The sequence below is a fragment of the Eurosta solidaginis genome, chromosome 5, assembly GCF_040869045.1.
Source record: "Eurosta solidaginis isolate ZX-2024a chromosome 5, ASM4086904v1, whole genome shotgun sequence".
NCBI lineage: Eukaryota > Metazoa > Arthropoda > Insecta > Diptera > Tephritidae > Eurosta > Eurosta solidaginis.
Window position 1 is genome coordinate 162,980,668 of NC_090323.1, and position 20,150 is coordinate 163,000,817.

Here is a 20,150-nt window from a genome sequence, read left to right on the forward strand (position 1 = left end):
CACAAAACCGAAGCAACGAATTTCCCAGAAATAATGCGAGGGTAGTTTCAAGCCAGAGCGCACTACTCTTGTGAAACGTGGGAACGATACTGATTATGCGAAGCCAATTCGTCAAGCGCAAGCTCTACGAAGTAGTTCATTGGCCCAGCAACAGAGTGCGAGGGAACGAGCTACGATAATGAGTAGTAATGTGAGTACCCCCAAATCCGAAGGCTTTGAAGTTCCCCACAATACCGTAAACATATATATTGAATTAAAAATTAAAATGTAAATACTTTGTACATACAATGAAATTACTGAATTATTTACCTATGTACACACAAATTTACATATACATATTTATATATTCTTATAAATTATTTTAATGCGAAATTTATATTATTTTACATAAACATTTGAAATATCTGATTTTTCTGCCAAAGGCATATTTACATACAAGTAAAACTTAAATCGAACAATAGATGTTAGGCGCGAAGCTTAGAATTTACAAATGTACAAACACAAAAGAAAGCACAACAGGCATGCCCAGTTAATCTAATATAAGCATACAGGCGTGTGTACATATATATGTTAAGTGAAGTTATTTGAAGATTTAAGACAAAAGAAGAATGTATCACAATAGAAGTGTTAAATTGATATAATTTTAGTGGTTAAGCATTATTATTTTAATATCACCGGTTGCCTGTGCGCAAATTAGTATAAAAGGGCGACAAATCCTTAAATAAATTGAGTAGTTAGCTAGCACTAGCTAGGTATAGTAGTTGGCTGGTTAAACTGGTCAGCGAATAGTACACCTGGGGGTTTTCACCTCACGAGTACTTAGTAAGTATACTTGTTGGGCGATTCTCACCCCCATCAACCGGAAGGATAAGTGGGTGGTTTTCACCTCCGCTACCCTTTAATAAGCCAGGCTTAGAAATAAGAGAAGATAATAATTTGGGAAAAAATAAATATATACATTTTATACATAATTACAGGGTTTATTTTACTAGGTACCTAACTCTACTCTAGGGAACCCTGGACGGACCGAGCTCTACCCGGCATAAGGAAAGGTCCGTCACAAATGGCGCCCGAGCAGGGACTCTAATCAAAACCGAGAGAATCTCCAGCACAAGAACCACACAGAGGATTTCGAGACACAAACCACAGAGGGTTGCAAGATAAAAAATCTCCAGAGGAAAAGGCACAGCGATAAAGCAAAATAACCAGCAGGCATGGTGAAGGTAACTTGGTTGTATTACCTCAATCATGAGGAACTTCTCAAATACGCATCCGAGTTCGGGCTGGAAGACAACGGAACGGTGGAAGAGCTACGTCAGCGCCTAGCAGGCTTCATCCAGACGAAAGGTACCAACACAAGACTCCAGGAACGATTCACAGAATTAGCCCTACAGCACGCCCGACCAACAATCACGGTAAGCCCACCAACTCCGAAAGAAAACACCGAGCAAACATCGCTAGGCAGCAACGCACAGGAAAACGGCAACGAAACAACCAGGCATGAAGAGGGGTTACCAACACCGCCATAAGCCATGTACCAACCAACGTCACATGCTAATATTATGGATCGCGTACGGAAATGGGGCTTGCGATACGATGGAGTTAAGGACCCGCTGGGGTTTATTAAACGGGTCGAGGAGCTGGCAGACAGCTACGAAATTAGCCGCAACTCTATTCCACGAGCGTTACCAGAGTTAGTCAGGGATAAGACACTGGTATGGTTCCGCAACAACAACCGACACTGGCAGGAATGGGAATCCTTCAAAAGAGATTTTCTGAAATTTTTCTTGAGTTCACGATATTTCGATTGTTTAGACGATGAAATCAGGCAGCGTGTCCAAAGACCAGGTGAGTTTTAAAGATTATATGTTATCATTACAGGGCCTGATGCCACACTCCGACTACACCAGTACCCAGAAGCTAACAAGGATATATAGAAATGCCCGCAGAGAGTACCAGTTCTATGTCAAACGAAAGGAGTTCGACAGTCTAGAGGAGTTGGTGAGTCTGGTCGAGGACTATGACAACATTACCCCAGACAAGGAACCATTGAGGCCAGCAGCAAGACCTTTCATCCCACGACGACAGGAGAAAGGTGCCAATATTTGCACGCCGAGGATGCTCACCAAAGGCAAGAAAATCCACAAAAAACATACGAGGCAAACCATTCGCACACACAGCAACAAGGACACATCGATCCACGGACCGCATGCAGGCGATGCGGCGAGAGCGGACACTTCGCTTATGGGTGCCGCAAAGCTGGTCGCGAATTCTGTTGGCTATGCGGCCGACAAGGCGTACCTACGCGCGACTGCTGTCGTGGGTAGCAGGGAAACGACGAGAGGCCGCATTGGCATCGAGGGGTGGGGTCTCCAGCAGTACAACCTCGTATGCAGTAAATCCATTTAGGCAGACCCAGGGGCGAATCCTAGCTGCAGTAACGCTAGGTGGAGAAGAGGTAATAGCACCGATCGACACTGGAGCTACAAGGAGTTTTGTGAACGAAGCAATGGCGGCGAAACTAAATGCGTAGACACACGGGTGGTGATGGGCGATGGCAGAGCAAAGAGGATAGTGGAAGCAGTAGATACAGAGGTGAAATTGGGTGACCAAGTGCATCGGAGCCAATTACTGGTGTTGCCAGGATTGGTAGACAGTGTCGTGATCGGTACCGATTACCTAGCAAAGGCTAACCTGGAGCTAAAATGTGGCAAGCAAGCATTGCAACTACAAGCAGATGACGAGCTGAGGGAAATAGTAACATGTACAACTATGATAGAAAGCACACAGAGATGTCGAAGAGAATATTAAACAGGAACCATGCACCCTACTGGCGGAAAGTGCGGAGGCAGCGGTGAGTAAATTTTTAAAACGTGAATTGCAGATGTTTGAAGGGATGTCGGGAGTATCGAACGTTGCCGAGCACAAGATTGTTATGCGAGATGACCGTCCGATTAAACAGAGATATTTCCCAAAAAATCCAAGGATGGAAGAAATTATAAACAAAGAGATCGACGAGCTCATCGAGAAGGGTTGCATTGAGCCATCGCACAGCCCACATAGAGCCCCTATAGTATTGGCAAAGAAAAAAGAATGGTAAGTGGAGGCTCTGCGTTGACTACCGGCAGCTCAATGCTCGCTCAGTGTCGGATGCCTACCCATTGCCACGAATACAGCATATCCTGGACAGACTAAGAAATGCACACTTTATTAGCAGCTTGGACCTAAAGAATGGTTATTGGCAAATCCCCATGGAGAAGAATAGTAAGGAGTACACCGCATTTACAGCGCCTGGGCGCGGGTTATACCAGTGGAAAGAAATGCCCTTTGGCTTACATTCTGCCCCGGCCACCTTTCAGAGAGCACTCGATCGTGTCATTAGCACAGAGTTGGATACCACACGCGTTCGCTTACCTGGACGATATTATCATCACTAGTACTACATTGGAGGAGCATGTAGGGCATATCAAAGAAGTTTTAGAGCGGCTGAGACGAGCGAACCTTAAGATCAATCCGGAGAAGTGCGAGTTCTTTAAGAGAAGTTTGAAGTATTTAGGCCATGTGGTAAGCGAAGAGGGGATCCACACAGATCCGGACAAAATTGCGGCCATAAAAGAACTTACAACACCGCGTAATATACGAGAGTTACGAGGTTTTCTGGGAGTGGTTTCATGGTACCGAGGGTTTGTTCCCGATTTTTCGCGAGTCTCGCACCCACTGACGGCGATGTTAAAGAAGGACTGCAGATGGAAGTGGTCCGATGAACAACAGTTAGCATTTGAAGAACGCAATTATACAAGCGCCGGTATTACCTTGTCCTGGCTGTACTAAGCGATTTAGATTACAGACAGATGCTAGTGATTTTGGTCTCGGTGCAGTCCTCACACAGGGATTAGACGACGAGGAGCGGGTAATAGCGTATGCAAGCCGACTTGAATAAGGCCGAGACAAACTACTCGCCCACGGAGAAGGAATGCCTAGCAATAGTTTGGGCGATCAGAAGGATGAGACCATACCTAGAAAGATACAATTTTACGGTGATCACAGACCATCTGGCGTTGAAATGGCTGAACGCAATCGAGAGTCCATCGGGACGAATTGCTAGGTGGGCACTCGAACTACAACAATATTCATTCGATGTACAATACAGGAAGGGAAAAATGAACATTGTAGCAGATGCGCTTTCGCGACAACCGTTGGAGGAACAGTTGGGCACCATGACGATAGAACAAGATGATATTCACTGTAAATGGCTCACGGCAAAGATGATCGAAGTGACGAAAACCCCAGAGAAGTTTCCGGATTACGTGATCGAAGCAGGAAGACTGTATAGGCGAATGTCAAATCAAGCAGACGGCGAAGACGCAGTTCCTTGGAAGTTATGTGTACCGACATCGCAGCGGCGGAGAGTACTCCACGAAATTCATGACACTCCAAGTGCAGGACATATGGGTATACGGAAATCGACAGCGCGTACAATGACTCGTTACTACTGGCGCGGGATGTTTAGAGACGTGAGGAAGTATGTGCAGCAGTGTCACGAGTGTCAGGTGTACAAACCCAGCCAACAACGAGCGGCAGGTAAGATGCTCACACAAATATCTGAAGAACCCTTTGCGACAGTTTGCGCGGACTGTGTGGGACCGCTTCCGTGCTCAAAACACGGAAACACGATGGCGTTAGTATTTGTAGATCGATTTTCAAAATGGGTTGAAGTCATAGCGATACGGAAAGCAACAACTGATAATCTAATTCGAGGACTGAGAGAACGTGTTTTGGCTAGATTTGGCGCACCAAAAGTTTTTATCACAGATAATGGAGCACAATTTGTAAGTAGAAACTTTAAGAAGTTTTTGCAGGAGATCGGAGTAAAACATCAACTTACGGCACCATAGGTATACACCGCAAGAGAACCCTACGGAGAGAGCTAATCGGAATATCAAGAGGATGATAACCCAATTATCGGGTAAGGAGCAGCGCAATTGGGATGAGTTGCTACCAGAAATAACAATAGCACTAAACACAAGTGTATGCGAGTCAACAGGCTACAGTCCAGCATGCGTGGTACAAGGACGGGAACTGAGAATCCCGAACGCCCTATACGATCAGCACACTTTCGGCACAGGCCAAGAAGGAATGATCCTGAGCGAGAAATCTGCGAAAATGAGGAAAGTGTATAACATGGTACGTCAGAAACAACAACGAGCATCTACGGAGCAGGCCCGATACTACAACAATCTGCGCAGAAGGCAATTGCAACCGGCTGTAGGCGACCTAGTATTGGTGAAAGAGCACCAGTTGTCCAAAGCAGCGGACAATTTCGCGGCCAAGTTAGCTCCCAGATATAGCGGTCCGCATCGAGTAATGAACTTCGTATCCCCGGTTATCGTAGAATTGGACAAGGTACACAAAGGCAAAAGAAGAACGGCACACGTGAGTGAACTAAAGGCATACCATTATGGCGAAGTGGAGAACAATGGTCGACGGGAGCCAAGTACAACGCAGGAAAGACAAAAGGAGACAGAGCTACCCGAATTTCGCCGCCGAAACGAGGTGAAGGCGCAGCGTGATAAATCGCAGAGTATACACATTTCAGAGATCCCAGACGCAGACTAGTCCCAACCATCGAATCCATCGAGAGAAACACCAAGTACGTCAACAGCACAGTTTGTAACCCAGGTCCCGAGTACGCAACAACAGGCAGATCGTAACGCTGTAAATATATGGGGTTCACTGTCACTAGCTAACTCAGCAGAAAACCGGCCAAAGATCGAACATACATCCGAGAATAGAGAAATGGTCGCCAGAAACCAGAACGGAGTGAGGTTAGCAGTAGGACACGGCCACCCGTCAACTATGGAAAACGAGATGCGGATAGCAATGGAACACGTCAATAACGTGGCCAGCCAACATAATTATGATTATTTCGTAACGTTTCATTTCAGGCCAAGAACGCAGTACCCTACAACAGAAATCGGTAACACGATGCGCGAAGCAATATCGTCCCAGCCAAATAGATTCGCCATCCAACAGGGGAATATAAGGCTCGCGCAATGACGGAAGAACCATACCACGGCAGGTGAGGGGAAAGTGGGATGACCCCAAATCCACAGGCTTTACAGCCCCCCACTATAACTTACTAGTTTATACCACACAAATACTTCACATATCGTGAGTTACATACATCATATAATATCTCGCATACACCGATTTACATATACACGTGCATATATCATACCATATCCATTGCCTAACATACGGCCATTTACTTAATACATTTTTTTCGCAAACAAATATTTTTCCATGTCATATAAATTTTTCGGTAGATACGAAAACATACCACTGTGCAGCCCCATGCAATGCAAGCCTCTGCTAGCGCCACTGACCGCCTAACAAAACATTTACCACTAAGCAATACAGCAAAGGAGGAATGAGGAAGAATGCAAAAAAATTATAACAAAAACACTCGTAACAAGTGCAACTTTCCTACAAAGCACTACCAACAATGCAAAATATGTTTCAGGATAAAACGACGCCTGGAAAATTACAGTTTAATACGCAAGAAGGATTTGTATAAATACGGGCCGCAACCTGAAGGACAACCAACAAGTGAGTCAACATGGAGAAATCAAGTTCGTACATAAATAATTACGCGGTAGTAAGAGCCACAGACGACTCCCTTAAGATCACAATAAGGCGAGTGTTACATACGACGGGCCCAGTGCCAACAGATACGACGGGCCCAGTGCCAACAGATACGACGGACCCAGTGCCAACCCATACTACGGGCCCAATGCCAACAGAGGAGGAATATACCGGTGAAGAAGTCAGCGAAACCAGCTCGGTTCTTAGGCCGGTCTACAATATTGAGGAAGAGGTCAGCGAAATAGACAGCGTATGTACGGAACAGTTCGGGCAGATCATAACCGAAGACGAAGGCCCGATATACAGCCCGGCTTACGAAACGGTATCTGAGCATAGTTTGGGATACGAAGAAGGCGACGAAGCAATGGTAAGGGCGCCGACACCTATCTCAATTTCATCGGAAAGCGAGGCCAGCAACGAAGAGGCCCCACGAAGACAAGGAGAGCTCTCCATACGCCAAGAGGACACGGCAGAGCATGGCCGAGGGTTCGTTGACTATAATAGGCGCATAAATTGGAGGATGCGAGTCTACTATGGCGACCTTACTGGGGAAGAGTCGGCCCAACCACCGGCAAAGCTACAAATTTGCGACGGTGCCGAAGAAGACTGCGCCCCTGTCGACCGAAATGACGTGCTGAGTCTCACAGCTAGCGACGACGTGGCGCTCGTAGAATCGGCCAGCGGTAACAACATTGGAGAAGTCAGCAACTCGCAAGACTTGATCAGCGAGATCGAACGGTGGCTCCAGGAATCCACAATACCCGACACGTGGGAGAATAACGGGCGTTGACCCTCTCCCAGAAGCTCTCGTCAGAGAAATTGAGGCACACCTTCAGCAGACCCAGCAGAAGAGAGGGAAACGAACGTTCCGGCAAGACATCGACGGCAACAGCTACAGAGTGCGGATCACGAGGACCGACCTCGTAAGGATAGGCCTGATTCTAGCAGGTGAGGGGAGGGTGTGAGGACCCCCAAATCCGAAGGCTTTGAAGTTCCCCACAACACCGTAAACATATATATTGAATTAAAAATTAAAATGTAAATACTTTGTACATACAATGAAATTACTGAATTATTTACCTATGTACACACAAATTTACATATACATATTTATATATTCTTATAAATTATTTTAATGCCAAATTTATATTATTTTACATAAACATTTGAAATATCTGATTTTTCTGCCAAAGGCATATTTACATACAAGTAAAACTTAAATCGAACAATAGATGTTAGGCGCGAAGCTTAGAATTTACAAATGTACAAACACAAAATAAAGCACAACAGGCATGCCCAGTTAATCTAATATAAGCATACAGGCGTGTGTACATATGTATGTTAAGTGAAGTTATTTGAAGATTTAAGACAAAAGAAGAATGTATCACAATAGAAGTGTTAAATAGATATAATTTTAGTGGTTAAGCATTATTATTGTAATATCACCGTTTGCCTGTGAGCAAATTAGTATAAAAGGACGACAAATCCTTAAATAAATTGAGTAGTTAGCTAGCACTAGCTAGATATAGTAGTTGGCTGGTTAAACTGGTCAGCGAGTAGTACGCCTGGGGGCTTTCACCTCACGAGTACTTAGTCAGTATACTTGTTGGGCGGTTCTCACCCCCATCAACCGGAAGGATTAGTGGGTGGTTTTCACATCCGGTAATCTTTAATAAGCCAGGCTTAGAAATAAGAGAAGATAATAATTTGGGAAAAAATAAATATATACATTTTATACACAATTACAGGGTTTCTTTTACTAGGTACCTAACTCTACTCTAGGGAACCCTGGACGGACCGAGCTCTACCCCGGCATACGGAAAGGTCCGTCACAGTAAGATGAAATACAGGTACGACAAGGAAAATAAATCGGAAGGTTTCCGAGAGGGAGATTTGGTACTGCTATACAACCTTCACCGGCGGAAAGGTGTTCCATCCAAGATTCGGTGCAGTTGGGAAGGCCCGTACAAAGTTGTGAAGAAGATCAGTGATACCATCTACCGCATACAAACCACTGGAAAACCACGGAGTAGAAGAGTGGTGCATTTGGAGATGCAAGCGGCGTTTAGATCGGGAGATTTGTCTGATCGGGACGATCAGACTTAGGTGGAGGGCAGTGTGACGAATGTGAGTGACACTAAGTGATACTCACATCCCTAGTCTGATGCTAAGTAAATAAAGTCACAACAACAATAAAGCAGACAGTCACTTGTATCTACATAAACGAATCAATCATTATGTCTACACATATGTACGTATACGCAGCTGAGAAGCAACGCACAAACCCATGCAGATATCTTATCTGAGATGCTTCTAAAGGTATGACATTATAATTGTGGAAGTGTCGCTCACTCATACAAACGCATGGGGTATGAGAGAAGGTATACAAATTACACATCTGTAGTTGTAGCTGAGAAATTTATAACTAACTAGTAAGTTCTGGAATTAGAAAAGCCTAGAAATATGCAACGAGGAAATCAGACAGTATAAAAAGGCGATAACAGTAGAGGCGAGAAATAAGTTTCATTTAAGCTATCAGTCAGTTTGGTTATTAAGCAAGCTAGTTGCAAAGTATAAATGTTATTGTGAAGTACTTTAATAAAGGCCATTTTTCCATTATTCAATATTGGAGTTATTTATTCAACAGTTTAGTGATTCGAACTTAGCAGAAGGTTACAAATAAGAGGATTTGCCAGTAAATTCGTTACAATATATTTGTTGCTGTGCATGTGTTGGGCAATATTTTGACTGAACATTGACAGTATTGTTAATCATCTAAAATCAAAACGTATGTCAAAGTTGTTTGAAACATAAACTTTTCAGCTCGATAATGACTTGAGAAATAATTAAGAAGGACTTTTTGGTACGAACTTCCCTCATCCCTTATCAAATTTGGTTGGCGATGAAATTGTTTCGGCCTTGCGCCATCATCAGTGTTGTTTTTCGTTCTGATCTCTTTTTGTCGTTTGTCTTATATTTATAGTTCGTAGGTGCGTGAGCAGGTATTGTCAAATTGAATGTTTGTGTATGTATATATGTGTGTAAATTGTGTTTATTCACAAATCAGGGTAGTTTTCGCTGATCAAATTGTGTGGTTAACTGATGAATATAGAAGTCAGTTATTTTAGTCGTTTGACAGAAAAACTGTGTGTTTGTTTATTGGGTTGGTTTTATTTGTTGGTGCGGCTTTGTCCTTTATCTTTTGTTAACAAGTTTTAGAGGTGCAAATATTGTGTCAGAAATAGTGTTTGTCCGTTTATTATTCTACCATCGAATGTTTTTTGTTTGTATTTATTTCCAACCATGTGATTAGCAAAGTTGGACTCTGGTATGATGGTTGGATTCCGTGTTTTCTTGTTGTAATCTCTAAAGTGTCTCTGCATCTCCTTTTGAACTTGTCTTCCTGTTTGTCGTGTGTAACTGCGTCGACATTCGCAGGTAAGCTTGTATACGCCGTGGTTGCTAAATGGATCTTCTGAGTTAGTATTATTCTCAGTTTTTGTCCTAAAATTTTCGATGTCTTGAACGATGCGCTAATGTTGTATTTAAGTTTGCCAATTTATAAATTTCTCTTCCACTAAACCTCAGCTTCGTCCAAGCGCGTGTAATTTCGTTTTCATTATTTATTATTTGTTCTCTGTGATTCCTTCTGAGATTATCTACGGTTTATAATATCCGTTTATTGCTGCAATGTTATATATTACTCCATCTCTCTCTTACATGTTCTTTCAAGATTATGCACCAAGTGTCTTAATGCTGTTGTGAGTTGTTGTTGTCGTCGTTGTATCGTAAAGATGGGTGATTCGGTGTGCTGTGTATTATTGCGTCGGTGTACGTTGGTTTTCTATATTCCCTATATTCCCATGCAAGACAAACTAGCACGATTCGTGTTCGCGGGGAAAACTAGCACAATTCGTAGCTCGCGTGGCAGTTTAGCACAGTTTGTTGTTCGCGAGGAAGACTAGCACGTTTCACTTCTTCGCGTGGAGTACTCAATTTTCAGTTGTTTGCATGGAAGACTAGTACGTTTCACCTCTTCGCGTAGCAGACTAACACTTTGAAGTTGTTCGTGTGGAAGACTAACATATACACAGTTAATCTTCCATGTGACCAGGTTTATCAGTACTGATCCTGAGGTCTAAATAATTGATTCCTTCGTCTTTTTCGGTTTCCATTGTAAATATCACTTCAGTATTATCTCATTATTATTAATAGTTAAAATGATACCTCTAATTTGGATTTCAATGGCTGTATGTAACACTACGGACTCATTCTGTGTATGTGAGGTCCTCATGGACCGGCCAGTTCAACCTGTATGTACTTTTTTTCATATTTGCATGAAGGCTTTCATGAGAATGGCTGATGACGGGCTTCCTATTTCAAGATCATGTTTGACGTGAAGTGCTTCTTAGCGTATTCGTGATTTGCATACTTTTACCTTTGTCTTTTGTGTTGTGGAGTATTGTTGAGTTAATTATGTCTCCGATAATGGTATTGATGGGTAAATATATTTTGTCAAACGATACCAATTTCCTCTTCTTTGTTAGCTTAACGGTCGTAAGTTTCTCATTAGTTTTGTTGTGTTAGTTATTGCATGAAAAATTATGTAATTAAATTTTCGAGTTCTAAAACTATTAAGTCTCATATTAAAAATGCATTTCTTTATTTTGGGATATTTAATAAGTATAACAAGTGATTCCATATTATTTTAGAAATTGTATTCTGCTGTAGCTCTCTATCAAAGCTCAATGTATAAATAATGTAAAACAATGCTACCCACCATTGTAATTTTACCCTTACGTCAAATCAATCAGTCTGTATATTAAAACGTGACAATGCAGCTAAAACTTACCTTAAATGTTAAAGGCAAATCGCCCACCTTGATTTGTGAATCGAGATCTGTTGTCGGTTTGGATGCCATTTTGCCTTTTAATTGATAGAACATCCAGAATTGCAATATAAGTTCAATATTGTGTATGAGGGTGGTGCAGCAGCACCTGTTGTTGACTAAACACAATGTTATAAACTAACTGAAAGTAGAAAGATAACGTGAAACAAAACTTTACAAGATTTCATGTCTAAATAAGATACAGAATATGATCAAGCAGCTCACTCAAACTCGCAAATACCTCGATACCATGGAAGCTTTGAAAATTAAACTATTTTTCACAAAAGTTTGCGTGGTTGACACGGTTTATTAGATTTGCGACGGACTTGCGAGCTTTTATGATTTGCAGATTGTACCTAATACTGCCAATTTTTCCCATATACTTTTCCCCATATAATGTATATAATATAGCTTGGGGATGACATAAAAAATACAAAGAGAACTGACCTAATTTGTTATAGCTTCTTTTTGCTTGCTCAAAAGTTACGATTGCATCTATCCTTCTTAATCTAAAGCTCAACTGGTTTCGATTTTTTTTTATTCGGATTAATTTAGCTCCACCATGGAACATGTGCTAACAGAAGACCTCATCGCAGCGCGGAACATAGATATAGTAAAAGCCCTAAAGCGAAAATGGGAGACAGTCGTGCAACGCACCAGTTTCAGACTACATGTTTAATGCATACCTTTAAACTGGGGTTAGTCGGATGCAGGGTCGAAAAGTTGTTAGCCAGTTTTGCACCAACAGCGCTTAAGTTTGAGCTATATGACTACTTTTGGCTTAGAAGATTAAATGTGGTCACATAAAATCGTTCCCTAGATGATCGGATGTGTAGTTTAATGGTGCTTGTTACCGAAACGTACTGGATATATATCCAGCAAAGGACCATCAACATTGATGACACTTCTCAGATCTTTGGGGAGTATCTTTACCGCTACAACAACAACAAAAACGTCCATGCAAGATAGACAGCTCGCGCAACAGACAACTGGATTTTTAAGCTAGCGGAAAGAGCATAAGTCTTAATTATACTGTGACGCCCCTAAAGGATATAGTTAAGTTCCGAGGAAGAAAAATATTGCGCAGCTTCGAAAAGGAAGCGCCTTTTCCACAGGAACAAATAATCCCAACTGAAAATATGAGAAACTAATCCGGCCATCTGCTTTCAGCCAAAAGGATCATCGACTTCCAGCAAGAGATCGTGCACGTTCAGCTTTTTTAAGCCGGATATATTACCATCTCTTCGTGGGAAAATCAAAGATGGCCAGCGGAGCTAAGGATTCCTCACAGTCTTATACGTCAGGATTAGTGACACTAATGTTAAACTCAGGTTTAAATCTTACCTACCCAGAAAAAACCCTGGCATCCATATGTCTTGTTAGCTAAGTGCTCAATTGCAATGTGGGACAAACGCCTCTAACACCCTTTTTGTTTCTGGTCCACCCCTGTTGAAACTGCAAGTTGGCTCTGACTCCCATTAGAGGATATGGATGACAATTTGTGAGTAGTCGCTCCTGTTGGATGGGGCGAAGCATTTTTTCGGAACGCTTTAGTAGTTTAAAAATTTGAAGTCCCTTCAAGTTATGCCGAAAAAAGTGAATTTTTTTTTTTTTTTTTAATTCAGGAAAATCTGAGAATTGATAAAAAAACTATTTTTTAAAAAATTTGACGTGATTCAGTTATTTCCACGAAAATTCAGCTCGATTCGATCACGGAAAAAGGGCTAAAAATCGATCCAAAGTCTTTCACACAGGCGGACAGACGGACACTACACAGCTTTATACTTTCTACATAACAAAAAAAAAAATTGTACATGAAAATCGCCGATACATGTGTATTTTTATTTTTTCTCCCCTTTTCGAAAAAGTATATTTGTTTCATAGGACAGAATGTGTGTAACGCGGTGTAATAGTTCGAAGTAAACACAAGCTAGATCAAGCACCCCTATATCAACCTCGATCAGTTGAACTAGAGTCTTCAATAGCCGTTTATCCTGAGCTGTTAGATTCTCTAATTGGATGGTTGCTGAGTTTGCGGTTGGCGTACTCCTTCTTTCAGTTATCGCAGACTTTCGAGCACATAACTGGTGAATCAAAGGCAATAAGCGCGGTTTGGCTGTCTGAGTATATGCCACTCCTCCTTTGATTGGATGATACTGGCTGAAGTCGCGAATGCGTCGATTCTTTCTTTGATGACAGTAACTGCCTCGTCTTATCCTCATTCACCACAAAACCCACTTTTTATCTAATGCAAAAACTCACTGTGCGCCACATCATCATTCTGTGTCTATTTCACAAACAATCTTTGAGTCATGGGTTTTCTTACGATTTCGTGTTCTATGTATTTTCGAAGTCTTAAATGAATCACCCTTTAAAAAAATTAATGAATGTAAGTCACGATAGCCTCCGAAGAGATTTAAGGCCGAGCTTCTCTTTCAATTTGCATCGTGCCCTTTTTTGAATTTTCCTGCAAATCGGCCTACATGTTTTTTGCGGACTCCGAGCGGCATCTGCAAGTCAGATGTGTTTTCACTGAGAAGCTTTTCATATCAGAAACACTCGGAGTGCTTGCCAAATCACTTCCGAGGTGCGACCGCGCTCAGAAAAACTTTCCTCTAATTGAAAAAAGTTATTTCTAAACTTTTGATGTAGCCTTGACCGGACTTGAACCCAGGATCTTCGGTGTGGTAGGCAGAGCACGCAACCACCACATCACGGTGACTGCCTTTACTTGCAGTTTAATTGACATTGTCATATTGCGCATTTTCTTGAATATTATCATTTGTTTGCACAATGATCTAATGAAACGCATTTAGCCCACTTATTAAAAAGTTAAGTAAATAAACATACAAATATATTGCAATACATATTGGTAAGAATATGCGCATTAGGGTGGTCCTAGTAAATAAAACTACCTATTTTTTCCAATGTCACCGCTTCAAAGAGTAATACAAAGGACAAAAATGTCACACATAAATGTTGGCCCGGATTGGAGACAATTAAGGGGTGTCTCACTGTGGTTGAGATTCCTCTATGACTCGAAATTTAAAATAAAATTGTTTGTTTTCTTATACCAAAACTTAATATTTTTTATGTATTGATTTTTAATATTGTAATTTGAATCGTAACCCCTGTGCAAAACGCCTTTACCATTTCCAATTGGGTTCAAAATATATATGTAATATTTTTAACCTTTGTATTGTCATTTGAAGAAATGCGATTGCAAAAAATCGGAAATTTGATTTATAAGCGCCACCATAATGCTCATATTTTTCCTATATCTAGCAAATTTTTTTTAACTAAGAAGTTAATAGAAAAAACATCTTCAAATGAAAACACTTGTTATTTGATATGTAGTTAAGTGTTAGTTGAGTTATTGCATGTACATTAGACTGGACATATTTTGTATGAAAAAAATAAAAGTTTATAAAACGCTGTACCGCCCCTCAAATTACTCCTTTGTGTGTAGGTATTTAAATTCCAAAGTCTTGGGCAGATAACTTCAGGCTAAGGTGTGGATCATTGCTCGAGTCATGCCCGACAAAACCTTATAAAAAGTTGTTAATATGCTATTTCTCCTCTAAAGCGTATTTATAACAATTAAATGAATCTCAAAATATCTATAAAACTCCTTCGTTATTTCCATACTCCTTTCTTCCATTTATTCAAATAATAAACTTTAAATCACTCCATGGCGCGTTTTGCGTCATTCATGGCCGAGCCACAATCAAATTTTTGATAAGATGCTTTCAACGCAATCTTTAGCATGTCAGTAAAATCGCCACAATAACGCAAGATGTTGCGTTTGTAAATATAAAGGCACTTCAGTCTTAGCAATTGAAGTTTATTTCGCCTTGCCCATTCACATACAAAATTTCACAAAGCATTGTTATAAACATTCTCACAATATAAGAAAAATACATATTTGCTAACATATTTCGTGCCTTGCATTTATATATTTTATAACTGTGAAAATTTTTAAAACCAACGAGTGGGAAAAATAATTTCACTTGCTGAGTATGAAAGCACACTTATCCAAAGCAAATGTCGAATTCTTCTTCTTATGCTTTGCTTGTAATAAAAGTTGGAACTTGGCTAATTGTTCATGTCAGATGCGCCAGTGTCGCTTGATCTGCCGTTCTCCATAAAAATACGTGCAATCTACTCATAATGCATAATACTAGGTTCAAACACACACCAAATTGCCAATTTATACTGTTTGGGCAATTTATTACGCAATTTGTCATATAATAAATTGTAATAATAAATTGCCAATTTAAAAAAAATTGTGTAATAAATTGTTTCAAACTGCAAATGCAACATTGTAAAGTGTGTTTATTGAGTATATATAAACGTCAGTTACGCATGGCTGAACTATATGGTTCGCTCATTTCATCAGGTGATTTTATGTCTTTCATTTCACTGGAGTAGGGATTGTCAAAAGAAGATGGCAAAATCAAAATGAAACCAAAACATTGAACACATTTTCTTACAAAACACAAAAATTTCAAAGTTTTATGTTTTCATTCCATTAAATTCACCCAATACCAACACGCATATTTTGACAGTCTCAACAAATATATGTTGTTACTGTAGAGATGAGCCAACCAGCTATCAAATTACTATTAAATAAATAAATGTAAGGCGCGATAACCTCCGAAGAGATCTAAGGCCGAGCTTCTCTTCCAATTTGCGTCGTGCTCCTCTTGATTTTTCCCTACAAATTGGCCGGACGGGACCTACATGTTTTATGCCGACTCCGAACGGCATCTGCAAAGCAGATGAGTTTTCACTGAGAGCTTTTCATGGCAGAAATACACCCTGAGTGCTTGCCAAACACTGCCGAGGGGCGACCCCGCTTAGAAAAATTTTCTTCTAATTGAAAAATCTTATTTCTAAAATTTTGATGTTGCTTTGCCCGGGAGTTGAACCCAGGGCATACGGTGTGATAGGCGGAGCACGCTACCCATCACACCACGGTGGCCGCCATCAAATTACTATTGTGTAAGCTAAATAGAGTTGTATGAACACCACTCAATTTAAATCGAAATAGCCTCAATTTATTTTTCTGTTTGAACATAGTATAAGATTTCGTTAAACGCAACGCTCTAACTCATTGTTTTTTTATCAACAACTAAACCACTATCACTACGATGATTTTAGTCTTCTAACAAAGCCACAGTTTTAATTTTAATGACCACTGGTCTAAAGTCAATTTTTATAATAAATAATAAATGGTTTTTATTTAGCCAATAAATATAAGGACGTTGTTGGAAATAGTTACGCGCGAAATGGGCTTTCTTGCCTTGTTCAGCAACGCTTAACGAGGATTTTGATACCACTTAAAATTTTTTTTTTAATTTAAAAAATAGCTTGAGTGCAAGATATGTTTCTAGAAAGCACCGAAGACTCCGTGAACCCAAAAAAGGACTTTCGTTTTTCGAAAATATTTTACTCCCACTGATTCTTTTAAAGTTGATCCATCCAAATGGCATAATGAGTCTAGATTTAAAAAGGAATTCATGTTATTAAGAATTTAACTGTTGTAAATGATGATTAAATAAAATTAAATGATTTTGGTAAATTTTACTAGAAATATTCATACTTATAAAAAATAAGAATAAGTCTTTCTTTACAATATTTCAATTCTTCTTCCAGTAATGCCTATGGAAACACAGAAAAATGAATTGTCGAAAAAGGTGGGATGAACCACAAATCTCAGGTCATTTAGTTTCTTCAATTTTTTGTTATAATGGTATTTTGAAAGTAAGTTGGTCTTTGATCCTTAAAAAAAATGTTTATAAAATGGGCGTGGTCCTTAACCAATGTGGGGGAAATATGTGACTTGATACGTCAATTGGCTCTGAAACATTGGAAAATGCTTGATTGCTTTAGTTTTAATTTTTTTCTTATAAAGGCGGCCACAGTGGTGTGATGGTAGCATGCTCCGCGTACCACACCGTATGCCCTGGGTTCACACCCCGGGCAAAGCAACATCAAAATTTTAGAAATAAGGTTTTTCAATTAGAAGAAAATTTTTCTAAGCGGGCTCGCCCCTCGGCAGTGTCTGGAAAGCGCTCCGGGTGTATTTCTGGCATGAAAAGCTCTCAGTGAAAACTCATCTGTCTTGCAGATGACGTTCGGAGTCGGCATAAAACATGTAGGTCCCGTCCGGCCAATTTGTATGGAAAATCAGGAGTAGCACGACGCAAATTTAAAGAGAAGCTCGGCCTTAAATCTCTTCGAAGGTTATCGCGCCTTACATTTATTATTTTTTTTTTAAAGTAAAACAGCTAGTAGTATAGCTAAGTATAACTTTTTATAAGATTTTGTCGGGCATGATTTTCAAAAATTAAAAAAACAGAGTTACGACATTTTGAATGGCAATGTCCCACCCCTTAAGCTGGTGTAATCTGCCTAAGATTTGCGATATTGACTACTTACATGGAAAGGAATAATTTGAGGGGGCGGTACAACCTTTTTGCGGAAATCAAATTTTTAAGACCACTCTAATGTACATATACGATTAATATTTCGAAGGTAAGCTATTTGTTCTTGACTCACAAGTATTTACTAAATCCACAAGTAAATCATTTGTTAGAGTTAGACATTGAAAATATTATTAAAGAAATATTTTTTTTGATTTTAATTATATAAGCCTTGATTCAAAATTTAATATTTTAATATCACTAGCAAAAAGCTTTGAGATCATCACTATATGTTGTATATATAGAAAACACTAACAACTCAATACTAACAAAATATTTTTTTTTTATATTTTATTCTTTAAAATTTATCACTTTTTTTACACATTCACTTTATATGTATGTAAACATTATTTATAAACTAATAGTAACTATTGTTATGACTTTTAATATTATTTCGCACACTTTTATTGCTTATGAAATTCAAAACCACCATTGTTTGAGCGTAGAAAGACCGATTCATACGAAAAGTGCCAAACTTCACAACCGCACCATACAACATGAACATTTAAATTGTTTTTCCGTTGTTGCTTCCGTTTTTTCGATACTTTTTGGTTGACGTGTGCGTTTATACTCGATGAGGTCACAGTTAACTTGGCACAACCAACTGGCAGCGTTTTTTGAAGCGCATACCCAGGTGGGAAATTGACATTAACAGCAATCATCGTTGGCAGTGCCCGGTAAAAGCGCACCACGTTTAGTTGTAAGTAGCAGAGAGCGATTGCGCGCACGTTTCTCATGTGGAGTGTCGTTTCTCATAACTATGTTTGTTGTTGTTTTTATAAATACTACAACTACAGTTAGTAGCGTTGTTTTGACTTCGTTGGTAATGCCACTTCTATTCTGCTTTAAATATTGTTTTTCCGCTGTTTGATGATTGCTGCACAACTCAGCACAGTGTATCAATAGCGGTTAAAATCACACACATAAATAAACGGTATACTCACACTTCACAGTAGTTTGGATGCTGTAATTTGTAATGTTAGCTGTGTTTTTTTTATTACGTGCAAATACATCGGCGATGATGATTAAATAAAATTAAATAATTTTGGTAAATTTTACTAGAAATATTCATATCTACTTATAAAAAATAAGAATAAGTGCTTTCTTTACAATATTTCAATTCTTCTTCAAGTAAAGCCTATCGAAACACAGAATAATGAATTGTCGAAAAAGGTGGGGTGAACCATAAATTTCAGGTCGTCTAGTCTCTTAAATTTTTTGTTATAACGGTATTTTGGTCTTTGATCCTTAAAAAAAATGTTTATAAAATGGGCGTGGTCCTTAACCAATGTGGGAGAAATATGTAACCTGATACATCAATTGGCTCTGAAACATTGGAAAATGCTTGATTGCTTTAGTTTTAATTTTTTTCTTATAAAGGCGGCCACCGTGGTGTGATGGTAGCGTGCTCCGCCTACCACACCGTATGCCCTGGGTTCACACCACGGGCAAAGCAACATCAAAATTTTAGAAATAAGGTTTTTCAATTAGAAGAAAATTTTTCTAAGCGGGGTCGCCCCTCGGCAGTGTTTGGCAAGCGCTCCGGATGTTTTTCTGCCATGAAAATCTCTCAGTGAAAACTCATCTGCCTTGCAGATGCCGTTCGGAGTCGGCATAAAACATGTAGGTCCCGTCCGGCCGATTTGTAGGGAAAATCAATAGGAGCACGACGCAAATTGGAAGAGAAGCTCGGCCTTAGATCTCTTCGGAGGTTATCGCGCCTTACATTTATTTTTATTTAAATACATCGGCGCTTAGACTTTGTATGGACTGCTAAGTACACACCTTTATTAACACTTATAAAATACGTATTTACGAAATCAGTACTCCTGAATTTTTATCGATAAGTTATCGATTACCGTTATTATCCTAGTATTTACGGTTTTTTATCGAAAGGTTATTGATTTGTAATCGGCGTGCCATCATATTGCTATCGATTTGTTATATCGATTTTTTTATAAAAATTGTATTGATTTGTTATCGGCAAGTTTTTGGTTTTTGATCAAAAAGTTATCGACTTTTTTGTTTAATTTTCTATCTCTTCCGAGTATTACCGATTTGTTAACTCCAAATCATCGTTCTGTTATGAAACAGATATTGATATAACGTCAATATCAAATCGTTGAAAC

The 20,150-nt window shown here is 39.8% G+C and overlaps 1 protein-coding gene across 5 annotated transcripts in view; it reads right to left on the reverse strand.

Annotated features, from left to right (window-relative positions):
• LOC137233572 (uncharacterized) overlaps nt 1-20,150 on the reverse strand; it is a 61,045-nt gene that overhangs the window by 24,924 nt on the left and 15,971 nt on the right. For 2 of the 5 annotated variants that reach the window (XM_067756670.1, XM_067756672.1), the window contains exon 2: nt 11,498-11,675. In XM_067756670.1, the coding sequence (XP_067612771.1) occupies nt 11,498-11,590 (93 nt within the window). In that variant the 5' untranslated portion in view covers nt 11,591-11,675. Of the gene's footprint in view, nt 1-11,497; nt 11,676-17,977; nt 18,004-18,097; nt 18,812-20,150 lie in introns of those variants that run through there. The other 3 variants (XM_067756671.1, XM_067756674.1, XM_067756673.1) reach the window with 3 other exon arrangements.